This window comes from Sus scrofa, chromosome 1, assembly GCF_054392235.1.
Source record: "Sus scrofa isolate SSC_HxYL_T2T_F1_AM1 chromosome 1, Sscrofa_HxYL_maternal_Yorkshire_Landrace_v2.0, whole genome shotgun sequence".
Classification (NCBI taxonomy): domain Eukaryota; kingdom Metazoa; phylum Chordata; class Mammalia; order Artiodactyla; family Suidae; genus Sus; species Sus scrofa.
Window position 1 is genome coordinate 122,494,400 of NC_139383.1, and position 24,092 is coordinate 122,518,491.

At 35.1% G+C, this 24,092-nt stretch overlaps 1 protein-coding gene across 8 annotated transcripts in view; it reads right to left on the bottom strand.

Moving 5' to 3' along the window:
- Window positions 1-2,340: 2,340 nt before the first annotated feature.
- Window positions 2,341-24,092, bottom strand: part of MINDY2 (MINDY lysine 48 deubiquitinase 2) — an 87,477-nt gene continuing 65,725 nt past the window's right edge. For 2 of the 8 annotated variants that reach the window (XM_084968576.1, XM_021094552.2), the window contains 3 exons: window positions 13,752-13,925; window positions 10,615-10,848; window positions 2,341-9,066 (listed from right to left, as the gene is read on the bottom strand). In XM_084968576.1, coding sequence (XP_084824702.1) covers window positions 8,941-9,066; window positions 10,615-10,848; window positions 13,752-13,925 — 534 coding nt within the window. In that variant the 3' untranslated portion in view covers window positions 2,341-8,940. Of the gene's footprint in view, window positions 9,070-10,614; window positions 10,849-13,751; window positions 13,926-24,092 lie in introns of all 8 variants that reach the window. The other 6 variants (XM_084968568.1, XM_021094542.2, XR_014810433.1 and 3 more) reach the window with 5 other exon arrangements.

Consider the following 24,092-nt stretch of genomic DNA (forward strand, 5'->3'; position numbering starts at 1 on the left):
TATTTTATGGATGTACCCACAGCATATGGATGTTCCCAGGCCAGAGATTGAATCCTAGCCACAGCTGCAGCAATGTGATCCTTTTAAACACTGGATCATTTTCAACCCACTGTGCTAGGCTGAGGATTGAACCCTTGCCTCTGCAGCAACCTGAGCAGTCAGTATCTTAATCCATTGTACCATGGCAAGAACCCCAAACCTTGTTCTTCTTACTATACTTTTCATGGTTACTTTTGCATAACTAGTCTCCCACACACACTTTCCCTTGTCTTTAGCTGAAATGTACTTAAGCCAGAATTCTAAGCTACATCTGTGAATTATAATTTTTCCCTTATCTCTCATTTAAACTTATTTAAAATTTTTCTCTTATTAATTTGCCTTCTGTATAGGAACCCAGCCAAGAACTTAGAGGGATAATTATTTTTCCTCCCCCTAAGACTTTGACATTGTTGAAGCAGCTGACTTTACTCTGGCTGATTTTTTCGGTCCTATGTTCTTGACTTTTTTTTTTTTTTGCTTTTTAGGGGCGCACCCATGGCATATGGATTTTCCCAGGCTAGGTGTCAAATCAGAGATAGAACTACCAGCCTATACCACAGCTCATAACAATGGTGGATCCTTAACCCACTGAGTGAGGCCCTGGATCGAACCCGAATCCTCATGGATACTAGTCAGGTTCGTTACCACTGAGCCACGATGGGAACTCCCTGCTCTTGATGTCTACTGCACTTAATTTTAAAATTTAATGCCACAGCTTTAAATCTAGGTCATTGACGATCCAAATCTGGTCTTTCTTTTTAAGTCTAGTTTCCTGAGTTTTCCTTAATAAATGAAATAGTCCAAGGAGAATATGCCACCATTTCCAGAATCTTACCTGGAATTTATGATTATATTATCTATGTGTTCTAAAGTTTTGTTTGTTCCATGTTTTTCACTCTGGGCCATTCTGAGTCCAGGTTGATCTCAGCTCTAATGGTAGGATCAGCCTTATAATTGGAGAGAATTGAAAAATGTTTATTTTTATAAGGTTTAAGGGGCCTTCCTAATCTCAATCAATATTCTCATTTAAAGTTCTTAGTTTGGTATATCCTAGTCTGTTGTCCACAATCTCTTATAATCTATCAGCTGTTTTATTATGTATGACACTGTCAGTATATTATCTTTAATCTTTATAGCAATTTTAAAAAGGAGAAATTATTCACTTTTAGAGATTAGAAAAGAGGCTGTGCAGAATTAACTTGCTCCAAGGCTAGTGAGTACAAAGGATGCTAATAGGCCTGATTTTGAAGATTTCTGTAGGGTTTGAAACAGATGTGACTTACAAAGTCAAGAGTCAGAATTTGAACACACACATGGCCTAAACTGATCTGTCCCCTTGTAGATGTACTTGTGAGCACTGATTTTGGAGTCAGATTGCTTGGCTTCAAATCTCAGCTCCAACAAATTAATAAAGTGCATACGTCATATGATAATATAAAATGAGGAGAGACCCTATAAAAAGGACATGAAATGGCAAAAGAACAATGCTGCTTACTTCACTTTTGTTGAGGCTGCTCTTACCCAAGCTTTCTTCCATTGGTTCTAGGAGAATGCAGCATGATGATACCTAGGGAAAATCAGTGGAGTGTGGGGACAGGAGGGAAGGGGTTAGGATTTTGGTTCCTTCTACCTACATAACTTATGCTAAAGGGGAAAACCAATTTAATAACTCAGCTTACTTTTCTTATTTAAAGAGAAGGCAAGCAATAACTTACCACATCATATAGGTATTTGAAAAAATTCCTCTATGCAGATGTAGATATGAAGTTTTGTTTAAAGTGCCAATTATCATGTAATGTGTCAAGAAAATCAAGATAAATAAAACATGATCTCTGTTCTTAAAATGCTCATAGTCTAGAGCTTAGGCACAATAATGAGGAGAAGTCTGCAAAACACTATGTAGAGTGATTAATTCTGCTTAGAAGCCTGGGGAGTCTAAGAAAGCTTTCACAGAGCAATGCCAGACATTGGCTGACAAAAACTGTTAGGCAAAACTTTATATTAGAATTAGCTTGGTGTAAAGAGAAAATGTTACCTTCTCAGGTCCCTCTAACTTTCTTCCAAGAGAAGTATCAGATATAAGAACTCTACCATTAGTAGTTAAAACTACTGTATGATTTAGAGTTGTTTCTTTGTTCACTGTCTGTTGAGGGAAAAACACTGTCTTTATCAAGAATTGGTCCAAGTATGCTAAGAGTTAATCCTAGTTAAATGTGAATCAATGTTAATTCCTTATTTTCCCCACTCATCTTAAATTTGTAAGAAGCAGCTTAATGAGATGAATATACATAGCAGAAAGACTTTTTGGTCTAAATATCAAATTTTATTGAAATAAAATATAATCTATAATAAAAAATACTAAGAGTGTTACCACTGGTTACAGTTTTAAGTATGTTAACAAAAAAAAAATCCAACATTTTAATCCAAGAATGATGCTATCCTTGTGGTACAATAACAAACATAAAATTAAATATTGAATAATACTGAATAATTCTTTCAGAAATATTTTGTATTTTCCCATCTATGTTAATATGCCTTTTTAAGGAGTATCCCTTTTAAGGAGTTTCAAAAGTGAAGCTTTTGAAACTGAAGACATGGTTTTTAGAATCAAATAGTTTTAGCATAATTAGCCTATAAAACAATAACTTTCTTTGATGGAAATTCAGTTCAACCCTATGCTAGATTGCTTTTAGTGTCTTTATTAAAAAAATGTATCTCAATGCTCTTTTCTATCACTTTCTAGGGTTGCTGTTATTCTTAAACTGAAATTAAAGCTGGTCATAGAGCAAAACAGATGAATTATTTCAGAAGTAGAAAGGGTATTAAGATAGTAAAGGAAAGAAGGAGGAAAAAAATAGGCACTCATACACAATTTATATATTTCAGCTCTTTGAGAACTCTATTTCAGTTGGCCAATCTTGGCCTGGCACAAGGAGATCTATCATAGCAACCTCTTGACCCAAATAGCAGGGCAGTAAAGTGGAGAAAGAAAACTTGTTTCTTGTTACATTTCAAGATCACTTTCTCTGCCATCATCATACCACTTCACTTGCTATTCCCCAAAATATGCTATTCCCCAATCCAATTGATTCTTCACAATTCAAGGAAGAAGACTCACATGCACTAACTTTAGGAAATGACTTTCAGGGTACCTCTGAAGTTTCACAAGTCGTGATTATCCCTTTTGCTGATTGTTGGGTAGCAATCATACATCAATCTCCGATCATATTGTCCTACTTGTGATGTTTGGATCTGTGAAAACAATAGTTGTGATTTTATTGAGAAAGATATCCTTTAAACAGAAACCACTGGAAGCTTTTCAAGTCCTCGTCTTTAAAAATCTGTAATGCTCTAGGATATCTTCTATACCTGGGAAAAAATTATTTCATACAAGTACGGTATAACAAAAACTGACAAAACTGAGAGATACACAGGACAGATTAATTGCTAATCTTAGTCTTAAAATGCAGTTAATTGGTTAGAACTGTTCTGCAAGTTATCTTATTTATAATGCTCATTTGGACAGGTCACTGATTTAGGAATTTAAATGGGCACTTCAGTTTCCTGAATTTCTATTTAAAGTTGTAACTACTAGAGCCAAATAAGCCAGGATCATTTTCAGAAGAATTTTTCTTTATCCACCTTCTAATATAGGAGGAACCTCTGCCCTTCAAGGTAGGCTATTACAGTAAGCATAGGTATACAGTTTTTAAAGTTAATGGTGACAAATTCTTAAGTAGTTTGAAAGAATTCTTTCTTAGAATTAATATCAGATGAAGTAGATAATAATGCAACTTCTTGTTCTTTAAGTCTACTGTGGTTTAAAGCTAGGCTTTATGTTTCTGCCCAGGTATTTCAACACCTTATCTGGGATAGTACCATGCCCTAAAAATTAGCTATCATAGGCAGACAAATCTAAACCTCACCCTTTCTTGGTTCAACAGGATGAAGCTAAACTTGAGGCAATAGTTGAAGACTTTTACCCTGTTTAAGTTAAACTTTTTTGAAATCAGAAAAGTGATATCAGAAAGGGGAATCCTTCATGTAAATATACATATACCCATCATGATTTATTGAACTCTAATTTCAAAAGGGAGAAACAATGGGATTAAGTAAGCGAACATGCATGTGTTAAGATTTAGATAAATCTTCAAAATAAGTTAAACTTACCAGGATCCTGCAATTTGTCCCTCAGACTCCATTATCTCTATTTTGCAATATATTTTGTTCAAGAACCCTTTGATTATAATTTTAGTTTCTTTTAAAGTGTCACTCAAAAAGAGTGACCACATTTTTTTCATGTTTTTTCAATAGCTTTAGAAGTGTTGGACATCAGTAAAAAAAAAAAAAAAAAAAAAAAAAAGACAATTACCAGAGGACCTAAGAACTCTGATTCCAATGATTCTTTCACCATTTCCAATCACGTTCAAAAAGAAACTTAACTGTGCATTATCAAATGACATTTTAACACTTAAAAAACAAATAATTTAAACAGCCCTAAAAAGGACAGTACTTAAGAGATGTAAATGAATTCCACCCATGCAAGAAAGTTTACATATCAGTAACCTGATACCATTGTACTTTGTTCCATGAAGGAAGAGGCAAAGAAAATCTAAGTATTTAGGTATATGAAAGACACTGAAAAAAAATCATTTTTAATGCTTTTATTCTCCCAAAACACTCTTGGTTTTGATCCTCTTGCCCACAGAACACAAGAGCAATTGTAAAATACAATTTGGGAAGAAATGATGCCATACTCAAAGAGAATAATTTTATAAACTTTGAAAGCATTAAAAAATAACTGGCTTTAGAAATATTGTCATTGGGGAAAAAACCTACACATTTAAGTTCAAAGATGTGTAATATTTAATGATTATTTCAGTAATAGTCTGTGCTTATATACTATGCCCTTTATTCAAAATGTAAAGCACTAACAATGAGAATCCTTTGGATATTTAAGAGTAAATTGAGGCACAGAAAGTTTGCCCATGGCAAGATAAAAGCCAGGTTTTTAGACAAAATGATTAAGAATTTCATATTTCTTATTCATTAAAATACAGGTAATATATCATCTTTAATGCCTCCATCTTTTTATCAAATATTGATAAATTTACTATCATAGTTTAAGTTTATGCCCAAGCAGTCTGTGATAGGTAAAAGCGATAGGCTTTCCATCATATTTTTATTTATTTATTTATTTATTTAGGCTGTACCTGGGGCATGTGGATGTTCCTGGGCCAGGAACAGAACTAGCGCCACAGCAGTGACCTGAGCCACTGCAGTGACAAGGCTGCATCCTTAACCCACTGCACCACATGTTTTTAAATAACTACACTGAATAGGAAAGTTAAGTGAAATGCAATCGATTTGCTTTTTGCTCTAAAAAAATTTTTTTTTTAAATAAATGAGATTTAGGACAGTTCTAGAAATTCTTGCCTTGATATTTCTCTCCAGCAGGATTTTACAAATACCTGATTTATATGCCAACATTAATATAATTCTTTCCTTAAATATCTATTTGACTTCTAGTCCTCTTTCCTCTCCAGATCTCTGTCTCTTAGTGAACAGAGTTGGTGATTCATTGAAAACAAAATGTTAAGGTTTTGTGAAAGTAAAAAATGGTTAATGTTGTATTCAGTTAACTAATCTCTGATAGTAACTTGCTTAATTAAGATAAGATCAAGAAGTCTCAGGAAGAATTCAAAATATAATATGGGATAAATAGTCAAATAATAAATAGAAATGTGAGACAAAAAACCCCAGAGCTTAATTATATACTTAAATCTATGTGTCATTCAATTACCAACTTTAAACCTTGAAACATTTATGCGTTACTTTACCTATACACATTGAACCATCATGCTATAGGAAGCAGCCAATGCCAATTTTAGCTGCCTCAAATAGCTGGGTGTATGTGTTCCTAGAATGGCGATTCTTAAATTTGAGGGAGAGTTGCCAGATTTCTTTGAAAACCTAATAGAAGTCATGGATCTGTGCTTGGGAAACACACACACACACACACACACACACACACACACACACACACACACACAGACACAGATGTATTTTTAAGTATTGATAACCTATTATAAATCACAGCATTATCAATTCAATAGTATTAGACATTAAGAAAATTTTTGTATTATTAATTATAATTTTCCATATTATAGTAATCAGCAGACTGGTTACTAACTTTAAGGAATAGGCTTTGAAAGTACAAGAAGGTGCAATGACCATATCCATTCATTCATCTGCCTCTTTTGCTAGCTCTAATAGTGACTGGTTGATGTAAATGTGCCCCTAATCTAGCCTATAAATCTTAAAAAATGGTTTAAGAACTAATTTCTGCTAGCAGTGTACATTTAATAATTTTCAAGCATTAAAAAATACTGGGAAGGAAAGGCTTTAATATACCACTATCAAATTTCAATGTACTCAAACCAACAAAGAAATATCTGAATATGTAATTTGTTGCCTTGAACAAATATAAGAAAATAAAGACATAATAGCTCTAAATTCTTTATAACCTTCAAGGATGGGAAACCAGTATCTCTGAGATTTTTTAAAAAATAGAATTGAACATTTAATTTTTCCCCCACAGTATTCAAAGCAAACATTTTATCATTATTACGCTTGGTATATCAAACTGAATTCTAGGAATGTAAGAAAGTCTGACTTGGAAATATTACATAGAAAAAGGCTGAATTAACAAACACATTACATTTCTTAGTTATTTCTTATAAGTATACATTGATATCTACTTATCTGATAGTAGCATTGCTGGTTTTGAGTTTTGTCTCTTCTAATGGGAATGCAGAATGGCAGTGTTATCTTTGGAACAAATTAAGAAAGCAGTAACAACTAACAGAAAAATAACCTCTACACATATTTTTCAAGGGCAATAAATAGATAAGTATATAATTATGAAAAAATGTTTCAAATATGGTTTTAAAAATTTCTCAAGATTTATTGTTTTTTCTTGATAAAATATAGTGTACTATCGCTATTATCTGTTCTGGGGAAAACAAACCCTGAGGTTTGAGTTTCTTGCCTCAACCAATAGAGTGATTTCAAGAATAAACTTGGACTAAGGTCAACTTGTTTGAGCCAATAGAGAATTCTGTAGTACATTTGATTACTTTAGCAACATATGCATATTCTGGGTTATTATCAAGAGTACTGATAATATTTGGTGAGTACCAAATATTTTATATGAAGGATTTATACCCCAAAAAGGTTCTCTGATGACTTATCATGCTATCATACAAAATTTAAAGGAATAACAAATGATATAACATAAACAGACATGTAATAGAGGAGGACATAAAAGATACAGCTTGACCCTGAATATTTCTCTTAGAATAATTTCTTCCATAAATAAGACTTTTACTTTTTACATATAGATTTATCCTATCACTGGTCTTGGAGTTATATAACATGGAGAATGTTAAGGACATAGCTTAAGAAATCGAGACAACATTTTTTTTTTTTTTTTTTAGTCTTTTGTCATCCCAGACCTGGATGCTCAGGTTAGATAAAGATTCTCTTGAATAAACAAATTTACTGAGGCTTAGAATGTAATCACATAACTACTTGCAGCAGCAACAGTCTTATCAAAAAATGACTAAAACAAACTTTTAAATATAAAGCATATAAAAAGGCCTATTAAGGGTAGTTTTCCAAATGACAGAAATACAGGAAAATATGTGTTGCCTCATAATAAAGTTCAATAAATATTCTTTCTGAATCCTATAAACACTACATGATGTTATAGGTTTATTTGGTTCTCATAAGTTAAAAAAAATCTGATTGTTTTTTTACATAAATTCCTTCAAATTTTTATCTATCCTCAAAGAAATTTTTAAAATGCTTTTCCACTAGACTCAGAGATTATCTCTAATATCCTTTCAGAAATGTGCTTTTTTGTTGGTATTAATAAGTATACTTAATTTTCTAGAAAATAAACATGATTTAAATTTTAAGGTTCAAGGTAATTCTAGAAAAAGGTAGACAATCTCCTTTTCTACATCTCCATATTTACAAGGCCCAGCATCCACTGTGGTTTGTTTCCTCCTTATACTCACTCATCACATTGTCAATAAATAGTAATAAGTGGTCCAAGTAACCTAGATTAAAGATTTCAAAATTCCTCAAAATTTTACAATACTACAAAGTCATTAAGATCTAATTTTGATAAGATATGAGTATTAGTGTTATGTATTTTTTTGCTAATGGAAAAGAAATACAAATCTTTATTGTTTCTATCTAAATTAAATCCAAGCTCCATAATCAGTTCTCAAGATATATCTAAAATTTACATTCCTAAAGGTAAAGCTGTTCAAGGGCTGAACTAGTCCAATATACAACTGAGGGTTATTTATATTCTTGTTATCTTTGTCTCTCTCTCTCTCTTTTTTTTTTCTTTTTAAATCTCTATATTAAACCTCTGGTTTCTCATGTATGAGATCATACTTTAACATTGAAAAATTAATTTCAGAAACTATTGTGCTAATATTTAGAGGAAGGAATCAGACAAAATCAATACCTCTATTCATTGTTAGAACAGAAGATAAAATAGCTTACTAACTGATATGAGTTATGAATGTCACTATGACACAAAATTTGCTGTGATTTGCTTATTTGGCTACAAGTGCATTATTTTTCATTAATGACAACACACAGCATTTCCAACTTGTAACATAAAACTCCAACTCATAAAGAATGTACTGTGTGACTTGGAAAAAGTCTGATTGTAACTAAGTAACAACCTTTCCCCTGAAAAACATGAACAAAATCCATTAGGAAATCAGGCACAGACGGTATTTATCAATTTTTCTTCCTTTCCTCCTGTGGTTTTGTTTCTGAAGACATATAGATGGTTCCAACAGAATCCAATATTTGTTACAAAATTACACAGCTATTTTTTTCCTTTTCTTTCTCTTTATCTTTTTCTCGAGGTTCCTTTCGTTTACGTTCACTATTCCCAGATTGTCTGCCACTTGATGGAGAGGCTTGTGCTGGTTGGCTCTGCTTCAAGAAAAATGAACAGGAAGAAATTACCTCAACTTTTCTAAATTATCTCAACTTTTCTTAGGCATAGTTATCTAGAAACAAAATCCACAATAGTGAAAGCAGTTATTAATGGAAAAAGGCTATTGCTGTAGAGAATTGTTATGTTACACAGTATCTGAGTAACTGTCTCTACCATTCAGGATAGATATAATTAACATATCCATTATTCTAAGTAAATCAAATTTCAAACAATTTGACTGAAAACTCAAATTCAAGAAATATTTATGCTAAATTTTAGGAAATGCTAAAGAAAGTGACACCTTTTGGCAAACTACAATGATTTTCCAAGATTTCATTAAATACTATAACGAACAGATTTTAAAAGGGGGGGGGGAATTCTGACAACTGAGAGTGTAAAATAAGTATATTCTGAAAGGAGAAGACTTTTTTAGTGAAAAGCTAATCATAACACAGTAGGTTTTAACTTTTAAGCTTGGTATAGTCATTATAACTAGAAATAGAACTGTTATACCTATTTTAATGGAGATTTTAAATATAGATTTAAAGTTTCATCAGACCGTAAAGGGCGTCATGCTTTCTTATATACCCAGATGAAAGGAACACTTCAATCATGGTACAGTTAAACATAAAAGAGAAGGAATTTTTTTTTTTTCATTTAATGAAATGAGATTTAACAAACAAACTCCTTAGTCACATTTTCAGTGCTTAAAACATTTAATGGGGAAAAGTGAGAAGTGGAAAGGTACTAACCTTTATTAAATACTTAGCACATTAGACATTGGATTAAATCCTAATAGTACTTGTTTTTAACCACATACCTAAGAGTTAAGTATTGTCTTCCGTTTTACAAACAGGAAAAAGGAGGTTAAGAGAGGTAGAAAACTATGTTGCAACTAGTAAGGGGAGATAGAAGCAGGAAATGAAAATCCATATTTATCTGCCTCTAAAATTGAAATTCTTTCCAATAGTACCTCATACTGCCTTCTAACTGATAGAAAAGATTTGTTCACATTGGTTTGTAGTCTTTGAAGCTGCTAAGAACTTAAACATTTTGAAAAATCTTTTTTTTTTTTTGTCTTTTTAGGGCCGCACCCATGGCATATGGAGGTTCCTAGGCTAGGGGTTGAATTGGAGCTGTAGCTGCTGGCCTACGCCACAGCCACAGCAACACTAGATCTGACGCGTGTCTGCGACCTACACCACAGCTCATGGCAACGCCAGATCCTTAACCCACTAAGTGGGGCAAGGGATCAAACCTGTGTCCTCAAGGATGCTAGTCAGATTCTCTTCCCCGAGCCATGACAGGAACTCCAAAAATTTTGAAAAATCTTGCCATCAGAACCTCAGAAAAAAGTTTCACTAAATGAGAAATATATTAAGATAATCACGAATTTAGAACAATGTCATAAAACCCACGGATGCTAAAATGCTAACAGAATTGAGGAGTCAATATCTAATTTAAAAATGTTTTAATCCCAGAACAAATTTTTTTTTATTGCTAGAGTGATCATTGTATTTAAGAATCAGAACACTAGTTTTTACCTGGGCCTGTGCAGAAGCAGAAGTAGAAGCAGGAGCAGAAGCAGAAACAGAAGCAGAAACAGAAGCAGCAGCTGCTGCTTGTTCCTGTTCCTGATAATATTGAGAAGCTCGTCTATCTTCTTCTTCTTGGAGTTTCTTTGCTAGTTCCAAATCACTGATTCCTTCAGGTATTTGTTCCCAATTGATCTCTTGGCTCTGCTGTTCTTGTTGTAGAGATAATGCCATAAGATAGTCCTAAGAAATTACATTATAACCATCTTTAGCTATGAGATTTACCCAAGAACTTGCATGTGTAAATATAGAGATTTCATCTGCAAGCCTCTGAGAATGGCTTTTAAAAAACACACAAGAGCTTAAATACAAAAATACAAGTTATTTATTTCTGTTTGGGAGTTATAAACATTTCAGCGATGCTGCCATTATTATAAATATTTTAAAAATTTATTTGAAATACTTTCTAGAAGCAGTATATAAGGCATTTAAGGAAGCTTTAAAAAATATGTCCATAGAAAATTGAGACAAAATAAAAAAAGCATAAATAAGAAAGTTAGGATAACCATAATATCTTTACAGAGAGGCAACCATTGTTAACAATATACAGTCCACTTCATTTTTTCTATATTCAGATACAAATTCAAACACATCTCCCAACCCCTGAAACTATCACAATGTTTTCTTTTCCATTTAGTGTCATAAAAGTCTTATTTTAATAAAATTACAAGAACTTCGCAAAATTATTTACTTTTTTTTTTTTTTTTTTTGGTCTTTTTAGGGCCACACCTGAGGCATAAGGAGATTCCCAGACTCCAATCAGAGGTGTAGCTGCTGGCCTTTACCACAGCCACAGCAACACTGGATCCGAGCTGTGTCTGCGACCTACACCACAGCTCACAGCAACGCTGGATCCTTAACTCACTGAGCAAGGCCAAGGATTGAACCCGTATCCTCATAGATGCTAGTTGGGTTTGTTAACTGCTGAACCACGATGGGTATTCCTACTAAATATTCTTTCAAAACATGATTTTTAAAGCCAACATGGCTGCCCATCATAAAATCATATTCAGTTACTTAATCACATTCTTCCTCCTCCTACACACACACCCAGATTATTTCCTATGAAAGAAAGTGATGTCTCTTTGGTTAAAAGTTACATTATCTAATTTATCCACTCTCTTCTCTCATTTTTAAAAGTTTTATTGAAGTATAGTTGATTTATAATGTAGTCGATTTACAATGTAGTGATAATTTTATTGAGGTATAGTTGATTTACGTTTCTATAAAACAAAGTGTTCAGTTATATACATATACGCACATCCATTTAATATCCACTTTTATGAAGCGATATACTCTCAAAGTAAGAGAATTTTAAACAACCACAGAAGATATATAAGAGGTTTTTGCCTGTGAAGACCTTGTACTATCTATAATGATTATCTTACTGACATCAAGAATTTGTCTTTCAGGAGTTCCTGTTGTGGTATAGTAGAAACAAACCCTACTAGTATTGATGAGGATGCAGGTTTGATACCTGGCCTGGCTCACTGGGTCAAGGATCAGCATTGCTGTGGGCAGTGGTGTAGGTCGCAGATGCGGTTGGGATCTGGCGTTGTTGTGGCTGTGGCGTAGGCTGGTAGCTGCAGCTGCAATTTGACCTGTAGCCTTGGAACTTCCATATGCTGTGGGTGTGGCCCTAAAAAGCAAAAAAAAGAAAAAAAGAATTTGTCCTTCAAATTTTTCTCCTTAATTCTATAAACTCCACTCTTTGCCAAGTCCCTTCTTTGATACCTTTACAGATAATATCAATATTCTCAGTATTCTCATCATCTTACACTGTGGCAAACTATTGCTTTACTTCATTCCCTTTGCACCAATATTTTTTATCTAAGGTATTTAGAAGAATCCTGTACATTTCTCTTAATATTTAAAAATGCCCCTGTATACCTTCTGAAGGAAAGTGAGTGTGTCAATAATTATAGCTGTCAAAGGAAAGCCAAGAGTCCTAGAAAGATTAGCATTTTTGGAATCAAGTATTCCTTTGTCTACTTATAACTTGCTATTCAAATTGTCATTATAGAACTTAATATAAAATATTAGTTGGTCAAATACCTGCCTCTCCAACTAGACTGCAGAATCCTTGAGGACAGGACTGAATGATTTAGTGTCCCCAGGACCTAGTTATAGTGCCAGGAATACAAGTGCTTAACGAACACTGGCTAAATTAACAGTCTCTATGCACTTAGTGTTATCAGCAAAACATGTGGCAACTGTTTAACATAACCATATTTCCCCCTCAGTTGAAGAAAGTGTCACATCACTGTTATACTTCTAGTAATAAACATACTTGTGGCTCCAGGCCTCCTCACCTAGAGCAGGCAAAAATCTCATCTATCGCAGTTCTAAATAAGAATTCTACTCAGTAGTGCTCCTATGATAAATTGTCCGTTCCTCCTTACTTTGGGCTCTAAGGCTTTTGTGTCTTATTAGAGTCCTACTCTTTACCCAGTGCATGGTATCTTCAAGAGTCCCTCTTTTCTACTTTTTTTTTGACTAGCCAAGATAGATCTCAAATATGTACTTGTCTATTCATCTCTACCACCAAGGCTAAACTGTCATCACCTCTTGCTTGGATTGTGAGTCTGCTTTACACATGTGCCCTTCCTATACATCCTCCACATAGCAGGTTCTTAAAAAGGTAAAGTAGTGCTCGCTTTGGCAGCACATATACTTAAATCGGAACGATACAAAAAAGATGAGCATTTTATATTTTTTATAGAAGTAGAAATATAATATTGCACACACGAAACAATGTTATAAACTAATGTTACCTCAATTTAAAAAAGGTAAGATAGATCATGTCATTTCCATGTTTAACACTTGGCATATCTTCCCTACTACAATTAGATTAAAATTTAAACTCTTTACCATGACCTTCACAGTTCAATATAATCTCGCCTTCTGAACCAGTATATAATTAATGTACATATAGAATGATCACTTACCAGTTTAGGAAGTGTCAGGAAAATTTCACAAGTATATTAATGGACAAATCTTTAGTTCAAACTTTTGGGTAGCTAAATTCACATCTGAAAGGAATAAGCATTTTAAACAATGTGAAGAAGATGAAACAACAGATTTACCTGATCTATCTGATCTTGTTGACCTCTGTATACGGTTTCAGGATCTGAAGGAGGCCGTAGATGAAATTCTGAGTCACAGAAATTTCCATCACCATCAACATTGTGTAGGCTTTCCCAAACAACTTTTTCTTCAGTGAGAAACCCCTGGTCTGTTACCAACAAATACAGTAGACCCTTGATAAGAAATAAGAAAAAAAAAATTGTTAAATCGATTAAAACTAGTTAATATTTAAATTTTATAATCTGTTTAAAACATAAAAATTATTCCTACTAGTTAGATGTGCACAATATAATAAACAGTCGACAGAGTATATAATCCTATTTGCTCCCTGAATTATATCCACATGGCTTTGAATATAGTTCATGATTGGTATACTACAGTGTAAAAAGAAGAGTTCTTGGCATGCTCATCTAATTTATAACTTATAAATAGACTTTGGGGGTTTATAATCTCATTTTATAAAATAGAAAAAAAATCAAGTTCCTAAAAATATACATCAGATAACAGATAAGGCATAGTCACAATAAAATAATATCACATTGCCTGTTTTTTCAAAATTAAGTGTATATAACTAATCCAACCCATACCAATTTTTCCTTTCTCTGCACCATTAACTGCTCTTAATTTATACACCAAAAATACTTTGTACTTATTTCTATTGTAGCACTGAATCACATTGCATAATGATTGTGTTTTCCTGCCTTGTTCTCTGGACTATATTTTTAAATTTCTCTATCTCTGGGCCTAGTGTAGGGTGTATCATAAAGCTTTAGCCTAATATTTATTAAGTCAATCAATGAACTCCTAATGTATTTACAGTCACTACTAGAGAACTTATTATTGATCTCTAACAGTTCATATGCACTAGTTCTAACGCCAGTTATATGTGAAGTGTCCTGAATATACCATATAGGGTTTGTAAGCCATTTTTTTCTTCAGATTTGCTGAGGATTTACTTGCTCAGAGTTCCCACTGGTTAATATAATGTTTATTACTGCACAAGAATCATACATTTCATGTTCTCACTTATACACAATCTTAATAATAAGAAATTCCTTTAAATAATTTGGTGGTGATGGCAGAGAAATTACTAATAAATCTGGAAGTTTAAAAAAATGATGTAATTATTATTTTTGAACATTTACTTCTGCCTAGCACTGTGGAACATAGCTCTTCCTAAAATAAAAATTCTTTTTTATTGTCTAGTAGTAGGTATATTCAAGGATCAGCTATAGATACTGATCAATTTAAAAGGCCACTGAAATTACTACAGTGACATGAAAATTGTTCATAAAGAAAAACATTTTAAGAAGTTCCTGTTGTGGCTGGGTGAGTTAAGGACCCAATGTTGTCTCTGTGAGGAAGCAGGTTTGATCCCTGACCTTGCTCAGTGGGCCAAAGATCCGGTGTTGCCACAAGCTGAGGTATAGGTTGCAGATGTGGCTCAGATGTGGCATTGCTAGGGCTGCGGTGTAGGCTGGCAGCTGCAGCTCTGATCTGACCCCTGGACAGGAATTTCCATATGTTGTAGGTGTAGCCTTAAAAAAAGAAAACAAACAAACGAACAAAAAAAAAAAAAAAAAAAAAAAGAAAAAGAAAAGAAAGAAAAAAGAACATCATTTTGGGATAAAGTTCAAAGACAGTGTTTTTTTTAATGATTTTTATTTTTTCCATTATAGTTGATTTATAGTGTTCTGTCAGTTTTCTACTGTACAGCAAAGTGACCTGGTCACTCACACACACACACACACACACACACACACACACACACACACACACACACATTATTTTTCTCACATTATCCTCCATCATGCTCTATCACAAGTGACTGGATATAGTTCCCAGTGCTATACAGCAGGATCTCATTGCTTATCCATTCCAAATGCAATAGTTTCCATCTATTAACCCCAAATTCCCAGTCCATCCCACTCCCTCCCCCTCGCCCTTGGCAACACAAATCTGTTCTCCAATTCCGTGAGTTTCTTTTCTGTAGAAAGTTTCATTTGTGCTGTATATTAGATTCCAGATATAAGTGATATCATATGGTATTTCAAAGACAGTGTTTTCAGCAAAAATTAAGTCCAGGCTCGTGTTTGTTTTACGTTTTTTTAATGGCTGCACCCACAGCATACGGAAATTCCTGGGCTAGGAATTTTATTTGAGCTGCAACTGCAACCTACATCATAGCTGTGGCAATGCTGGATCCTTTAACCCACTGTGTAAACCCATGCCTCCAGAGACCTGAGCCACTGCAGTGGGCTTAACTTACTGTGCCACAGAGGGAACTCCTCATGTTTTGTTTTGTTTTTGTTTTTTCTATCAGGTATGTTCCAAGTCATCAAATACTGAATGCTTACCATATGCTCAGCACCACGCCAACTACTTGAGGATTCAAATCATGGATAGTAATGATCCCACCTTACTCTAGTGTTAGGTGCCCCTGTATTCATTTTCCACAGAATCCTGCACTTAACACGACCATTATTAACACTTAATATACTGAATTGTAGTTGTCTGTTTACTTACCTATCTCTTAAACATTTCAAGCTCCTTGAGAACCACAGACATGTTTTACTCACCCATGCATCCTTACTACCTAACATTTTTAATACCCAGGTAGGATCTACCTTGTCTTAGGATAACTTAAGAGAAAAACTAGCTTTCCACTGAATAGATCTGACCCATCTGTTTATACTTACAAGTTTCAACACTATATTATACAATATCTAAGTTTTACAGTTTATTTTATGTTGATTATCTATTAGATTGGCTGTTTGTTGGGAAGGAACTATTATCAATAATTATTCTCCAAATGACACTTTAGGACAGATAAATTCTGAGAGTGCCTCTACTGAAAGCTTTTAATTTTTTTGTCTTTTTAGGGCCACACATGTAGCATATGGAAGTTCCCAGGCCAGAAATTGAATTGGAGCTGCAGCTGCTGGCCTATGCCACAGCCACAGCAATGCAAGATCCTAGCTGCGTTTGCGACTTATACCACAGCTCGCAGAAATGTCAGATCCTCAACCCACTAAGCGAGGCCAGGGATCAAACCTGCATCCTCATGGATACAAACTGGATTCTTAACCTGCTGATCCACAACGGGAACTCCTATTGAAAGCTATTATTATCCACAGCATATGATTATTTGTAAGTTTTAACTAAAAGGGTATCATTTCTTGGTATAGCTGATCTGTTTTCTCATGGACCATCAGCCTCAATTTCCCCCTCCTTTAGATCTTGACAATTTTCAAAAACAGGCCTATAAATTGTCCATTGTCAACAATACTGGTTATTACTCAACAGTTTCTTGACATAATTGCGGTATAAGAGAGCAAATCATGTATTAGCATATTACTGAACAAAGTAGGCCCATTTGTTTCTGAGTGTCTACAATTAAATCACCATCAAGCATATTTGTTTTTGGGGAGCTCCCACTGTGGTGCAGCTGGTTAAAGATCCAGTGGTGTCTCTGTGGCAGCATGGGTTTAATCTCTAGCCCAGCACAGTGGGTTAAGGATCCAGCAGTACTGCATCTGTGGCATAGGATTTGGTCCCTGGCCCAGAAACGTCCACATGCTGCAGGTGTGCCCATTAAAAATAATAACAGGAGCTCCCACTGTGCTCAGCGGTTAATGAACCCCACTAGTATCCATGAGGACACGGGTTCAACCCCCGGCCTCACTCAGTGGGTTAAGGATCTGGCATTGCTATGAGCTGTGGTGTAGGTCGCAGATACGGCTCAGATCCTGTGTTGCTATGGCTGTGGTGTAGGCCAGCAGCTGTAGCTCTGATTTGCCCCTAGCCTGAGAACCTCCATATGCCGTGGGTGAGGCCCTAAAAAGAAAAAAAATTATAAAAAAGAGTATTTTTGTATCCCAACACTCCTGTTACACTACCTAGTCAAAGCTTTCTTTTCTCAGCTTTAAATCTTCTTCCTGATCTCACTTGCTAGTCACTAAAATATTAATTTCATAAAAATAACACGGATTGCATATACTAAGTTCATAAATTATTTATTAATGTATAAAATATGTCATTTATTATATAAAAATAAAGAAGCAAGGAGCTCCTGTTGTGGCTCAGAAGTTTAAGAGCCCAACAGTGTCCATAAGGATGTGGGTTCTATCCCTGGTTTCACTTAGTGGTTTAAGGATCTGGCATTGCCACAGGCTACAGCACAGGTCACAGATGTGGCTCAGATCTGGTGCTGCCATGGCTGTGGTATAGGCCTGCAACTGAAGCTCGGATTTGACCCTTAGCCCAGGAACTTCCATATGCTGCAGGTACAGCCATAAAAAAAACCCAGATAACTTTAATAAATTTTTTCCTGAATCTTTTATTTTTTATTTTTAAATTTTTTGGTCTTTTTTTTAGGGCTGCACTTGTGGCATATGGAAGTTCCCAGGCTAGGGATCAAATAGCAGCTGAAGCTGCTGGCCTATGCCACAGCCACAGCAATACCAGATCCGAGCCATGTCTGCCACCTACACCACAGCTCACAGCAACACCAGATCCTTAACCCAGTGAGCAAGGCCAGGGATCAAACCTGAATCCTCATGATTTGTTTCTGCTGAGCCATGATGGGAACTCCTGATTCTTTTATTTTTTATTTTTTCCATTTTGTAAAGTTTTATTGAAGTGTAGTTGATTTACAATGTTGTAATAATTTCTCCTGTAGAACAAAGTGATTCAGTTACACACACCACATCTATTCTCTTTCATTCTTTTCCCACATAGATTATCACAAAATATTGGGTAGAGTTCCCTGAGCTACACAGCAGGTTCCCATTGGCCAATCATTTCATATACCTCAGTGTGCATATGCCAATACCAACCCCCCAGTCCATTCCTCCCCACCTCTACCTATCCCCTTTGGTAACTGTAAGTTTGTTTTCAAAGTCTGTGCATCTGTTTCTGTTCTTCAAATAAGTTCATTTGTGTCCTTTTTTTAGAGTCTACATAAAAATGATATCATATGATGTTTGTCTTTTACTGTCTGACTAACTTCACTTAATATGATAATCTCTAGGTCCATCCATGTTGCTGCAAATGGCATTATTTCATGCTTTTTTATGGTTGAGTAATATTCCATTGTATATATGTACCACATCTTCTTTATCCATTCCTCTGTTGATAGATATTTAGGCTGCTTCCATGTCTTGGCTATGGTAAATAGTACTGTAATGAACATTGGCGTGCATGTATCTTTTCTAATTATAGTTTTCTCCAAATAGATGCCCAGAGTGGGACTGCTAAATCATATGGTAGTTCTGTTTTTAGTTTTCTGAGCAATCTCCACATTGTTTTCTATAGTGGTTGTACCAATTTACATTCCCACCAAAATGTAAGAAGGTTCCCTTTGCTCCACACCCTCTCAAGTATACATTCTTGGTAAATTTTTGATGATGTTCATTCTGGCTGGTGTGAGGTGGTACCTCATAGTAGTTTTGATTTGCATTTCTCTAATATTTTATGATGCTGAGCATCTTTTCTTCTGTTTTTTTTTTTGGCTGTATGTATGTCTTCTTTGGAGAAATGTCTATTTACAGCTTATGCTCATCTTTTGATTGATTTGCTTGTTTTTGTGATATTGAGCTGAATGAGGTATTTGCATATTTTGGAGATTGATCACTTGTCAGTTGCTTCATTTGCAAATTTTATTCTCTCATTCTGTTTTCCTTTGCTGTGCAAAAACTTTTAGTTTAATTAGTCCCATTTGTTTATTTTTACTTCACTTTCATTACTTTAGGAGGTAGATCTGAAAAGATATTGCTGCTGTTTATGTCAGAGAGTGTTCGGTCTAGGTTTTCCTCTAAGGGTTTTATAGTATCCAGTCTTATAGCAGGTCCTTAATCCACTTTGATATATATATTTTTTTCTTTTTGTGGCTGTACTTGTGGCATATGGAAGTTCCTGGGCTAGGGGTCAAATTAGAGCTGCAGGTGGAGGCCTACGCCATAGCCATGGCCACACTGGATCCAAGCTGCATCTGTGACCTATGATGCAGCCTGCAGCAATGCTGGATTCTTAACCCACTGAGTAAGCCAGTGATTGAATCCATATCCTCATGGACACCAAGCCGGGTTCTTAACAATAGGATATCCCCATTTTGATAATTTTTTATAATTTTTAAAGTGGGCAATTAGATCACAAAAGAGGACTGAATAAAAGCATATTCTATCTAAAATACCCTGATAATTCTATGTATGGTATAAGTTACTTGTATTAACAATATATACAATATTATCACAACTTGTAAATTAATAAAATAGAAGAAAAGCTGATAATGTAATACAAAAATTAAGTAATTCTAGCCTTTAAAATACAGAAGAAAGTAGTTCTCTTGTGGCCTAGTGGTTAAGGACTTAGCATTGTCACCGATGTGGCTCAGGTTTGATTCCTATAAGCAAAGAACATGGCCCCCAAAAAATAAAAAATAAAAAATAAAAATAAGGAAGCCAGAGAAAATCACTGCCCCAATATTTTTGGTTAATTAACTTGGGTTCTAATGATTTAAAGTCTTTGAACCTTAGTTTTCTTATAAAGTGAAAGAGGCAGTGATACCAAAGAATTTCTAAGATATTTTATAATTGAAGGAGGAACTTTACTCCCACTAACAAACATCAATCTCATCTACAAATATCTTTCTCATCCACCCAGAGAGGTAGAGTTGTTGAAACTGCGTAGTTAAAAGTCAGACTGGACAGAAAGAGAAAGACGAATACCATATGATATCACTTACATGTGGAATCTAAAATATGACACAAATGAAACTATGTCTGAAACAGACTCACAGACTTATCATTGCCAAGGGAGTGGGGAAGAGGGGTGTATTGGGAGATGGGGTTAGCAGGTGCAAACTGTTATATATAGAATTGATACACAACAAGGTCCTACTGTATAGTAGAGGGAACCATATTCAATATTCAGTATCCTGTGATAAACCAAGCTGCATGGTCTTGGGCAAGTTACTTAGGGCTTTAAGCCCGTTCTCTCAGATGTCAAGTGGGAGTAATAATATCCACACCTCACTGAGGAGTTGTGAAAATTAAATGATATAATGAATGTAAAGTGCTTAGTATAATGCAAGACACATGAATAGCCCCTAAATCTGTTTTACTTTGTGTATCTATCTTCTTTTCCTGCCCCTTATTTTTAATAAAAGATGGAGCTTTCTGCTTGTACTATAGAATCACTTCTCTTACTGTTACCATATTTCTCTCCCCTTCCCACGTTTTAAAAATTTAGGAAAAAAGTGATAATTTTTGATGTATCAACCACATTTTAAAAATATCTTAAGGAGTTCCCGTCATGGCACAGTGGTTAACGAATCCGACTAGGAACCATGAGTTACAGGTTCGATCCCTGGCCTTGCTCAGTGGGTTAACGATCTAGCGTTGCCATGAGCTGTGGTGTAGGTCACAGACGTGGCTCGGATCCCGTGTTGCTGTGGCTCTGGCGTAGGCCGTCGGCTACAGCTCCGATTCGACCCCTAGCCTGGGAACCTCCATATGCTGCGGGAGCGGCCCAAGAAATGGCAAAAAGACAAAAAATAAAAAATAAAAAAAAATATATATATCCTAAGTGAATTTTTACTTAAGTGAATTTTCACTATCATCTCAAAGAGAAAAGTGAATGGACAAACATTTCTTTAACATGGACTTAGTACTTATCTTTTTTTTTTTTTTTTTTTTGTCTTTTTGCTGTATCTTGGGCCGCTCCCGCGGCATATGGAGGTTCCCAGGCTAGGGGTTGAATCGGAGCTGTAGCCACCGGCCTACGCCAGAGCCACAGCAACGCGGGATCCGAGCCGCGTCTGCAACCTACACCACAGCTCACGGCAACGCCAGATCATTAACCCACTGAGCAAGGGCAGGGATCGAACCCGCAACCTCATGGTTCCTAGTCGGATTCGTTAACCACTGCGCCACCACAGGAATTCCTAGTACTTATCTTAAAATGTGTCTCCTTCTAAACTACTTTTCACTTCTAACTTCTAAATGTAAAGTAAAAAAGCAAAACAAATACAAACCAATCTCTAAATGTAAAGTAAAAAAGCAAACAAATAAAAGCCAACCTCTGGATTATGGTTATGAACATAACCCAGAGAGATGCCGATACTTTAAAACCAAGAGGATATAAAGATCGATATGGGAAAGGGATGATCACAGGTAGTCACAGTGGTGAAATAACTAGGCAGATGTCATTATTTAATGAAAGATCTAAAAGTGAAGTAATCTAGACAAGGAACAAGGAATCAGAAGTTTACCTTACTCTAAAGCAAGCAGGGAGTATTAGAGAAGTGGAGGAGAATCATTATCATTAAAATAAAACAGAATAGCTGGAGTTCCTGTTATGGCTCAGTGGAAATGAATCTGGCTAATATCCATGAGGATGCAGGTTTGATCTCTGGCCTCGCTCAGTGGGTTAAGGATCCGGCATTGCTGTGAGCAGTGGCATAGGTTGCAGACGTGGCTTGGATCTGGTGTGGCTGTAGCTGTGGCTGTGGCTGTGGCATAGGCCAGTGGCTACAGCTCCAATTTGACCTCTAGCCTGGGAACCTCCATATGCCATGGGTGCAGCCCTAAAAAGGCAAAAAAAAAAAAACCAAAACCAAAACCAAAAAAAAAACAACAAAAAAACCCCAGAATAGCCAGATCTTGGATAGAGAGTTATATATATGATTAATATTCATGATCACATGGATAACTTGAGAAGTAGAACAGATCTAAGTGGGTCTGTTTCTAGGAAAGTGTGGATTTATTTACAACCCATTTTTATACTTTCAAATTTCCTATCTGGATAAAAAGTCTTCTCACTATTTAGAACCACAGGAATGGCCCTGAAAATATCTGCTCTCTCACTAGCATATCTGCTCTCCTGCTGTTTTCAGATGCTCATCTAGTTAGGCTGATGAAAAGCACAGATCTTTATAGGCTCATTTGCTCAATGTGGATTTGCCAAGATGATCTGCCCAGTTTAGATGTACAAGATTAGATGAAATCACATGTAGAAAGGGAATATATGTGATAGCAGAAAGTGGGGGTGTGTATGTATTTGTTGCCAATGCACAGATGAGGGAAGAACAGTTTAATCAAGGGTTCATGGAAAGTGCTATTACAACAAATAACTAATTAGTGCTACACTTGATTGCTTTGCCAAAATGGAAGAAAGAGCAAAGGTACTAGTCCATAGTTTAGGAATAGTAAACCACAAAACCAGGAATGATAAGAAGACTTTCCAACAATAGGAAGTCAATTGGTATCTGTTGTCAGAGAAAATGTCACGAGAGGCTGTGCAATGAAAACCATAGATCATAGTTGGGAAGTGTGAAGCTGATTGATAGTTTACTATATTAATCAGGAATAAAGAGGAAAAAAAGCATAAAAATAGGAAAAAAAAGTCAGTTTGACACATCCTCTATGACTCTGTGATGACAGAAAGCCTAATAAAAAGTCTATGGAAATGGAATCATAAAGTTAGTTAACAGAGAATACTTTGCCCAGTTTTAGAAATATGATTTGATGTACAGAGTCACCAAAATGTTCAACCAAACAGAAGATTTGCCCCTGACTCTATCGGAAGTCTAGAGACAGGGGTTAGAACAGAAATATAGTACTAGACAATGTTTCTTTTGGTCAAACAAAAGCTCATAGCTCATAAATCTCTGGAGTTTCAAAGGATGAAAGATTTTTACACACAAGTTAGATTTCAGTAAATTCCTAAGGAAATTGGCACAACCTATGAAGAAACTAGAGATTACCTTTCCTAGGCAATCCTATTTGTCTTAACATGGACTTCCTTGTTGGTCTTGGTCCTGAGACAATAATGGCAAATGATATGATATTGGTACCAAAAAACATAAAGATCCTTTCTGCAAATCTTAGCCAAAGTAAGCCTCACTAACAAAATAACAGACTTATAGATACTTTTGACTGATTGCCAACTTATTATAGACTAGAAGTTTATTATTATTACAAGTCCCTAGTTATAGATACTATATTTATCTGTAGTAGAAAATACTCTATCCAGATATCAAATTTATTTATTTTTGTTGAAATATATCTGGGATTCCATGGGATGAACTGTGTTTTTACTCTAGGTATTCCAAAGAGTTCATAGGGTAAGAAAATGTAAAATAAAGTGATCATTAAATATGAATGCATAAAATGGCACTAAAATCTCAGGGTCCTTCAAATGTGAAATGTTGGAAGGCCTTATGAAGATCTAATGCAGTATTAAAGTAGCCATATTTTGTTGGAAAAAGCAGCTTTCTAGTTTGTCCTAATTTATATCCTTGTTGTATCACAGGTTCCCTGGGGCTAAAGTACGGAAAC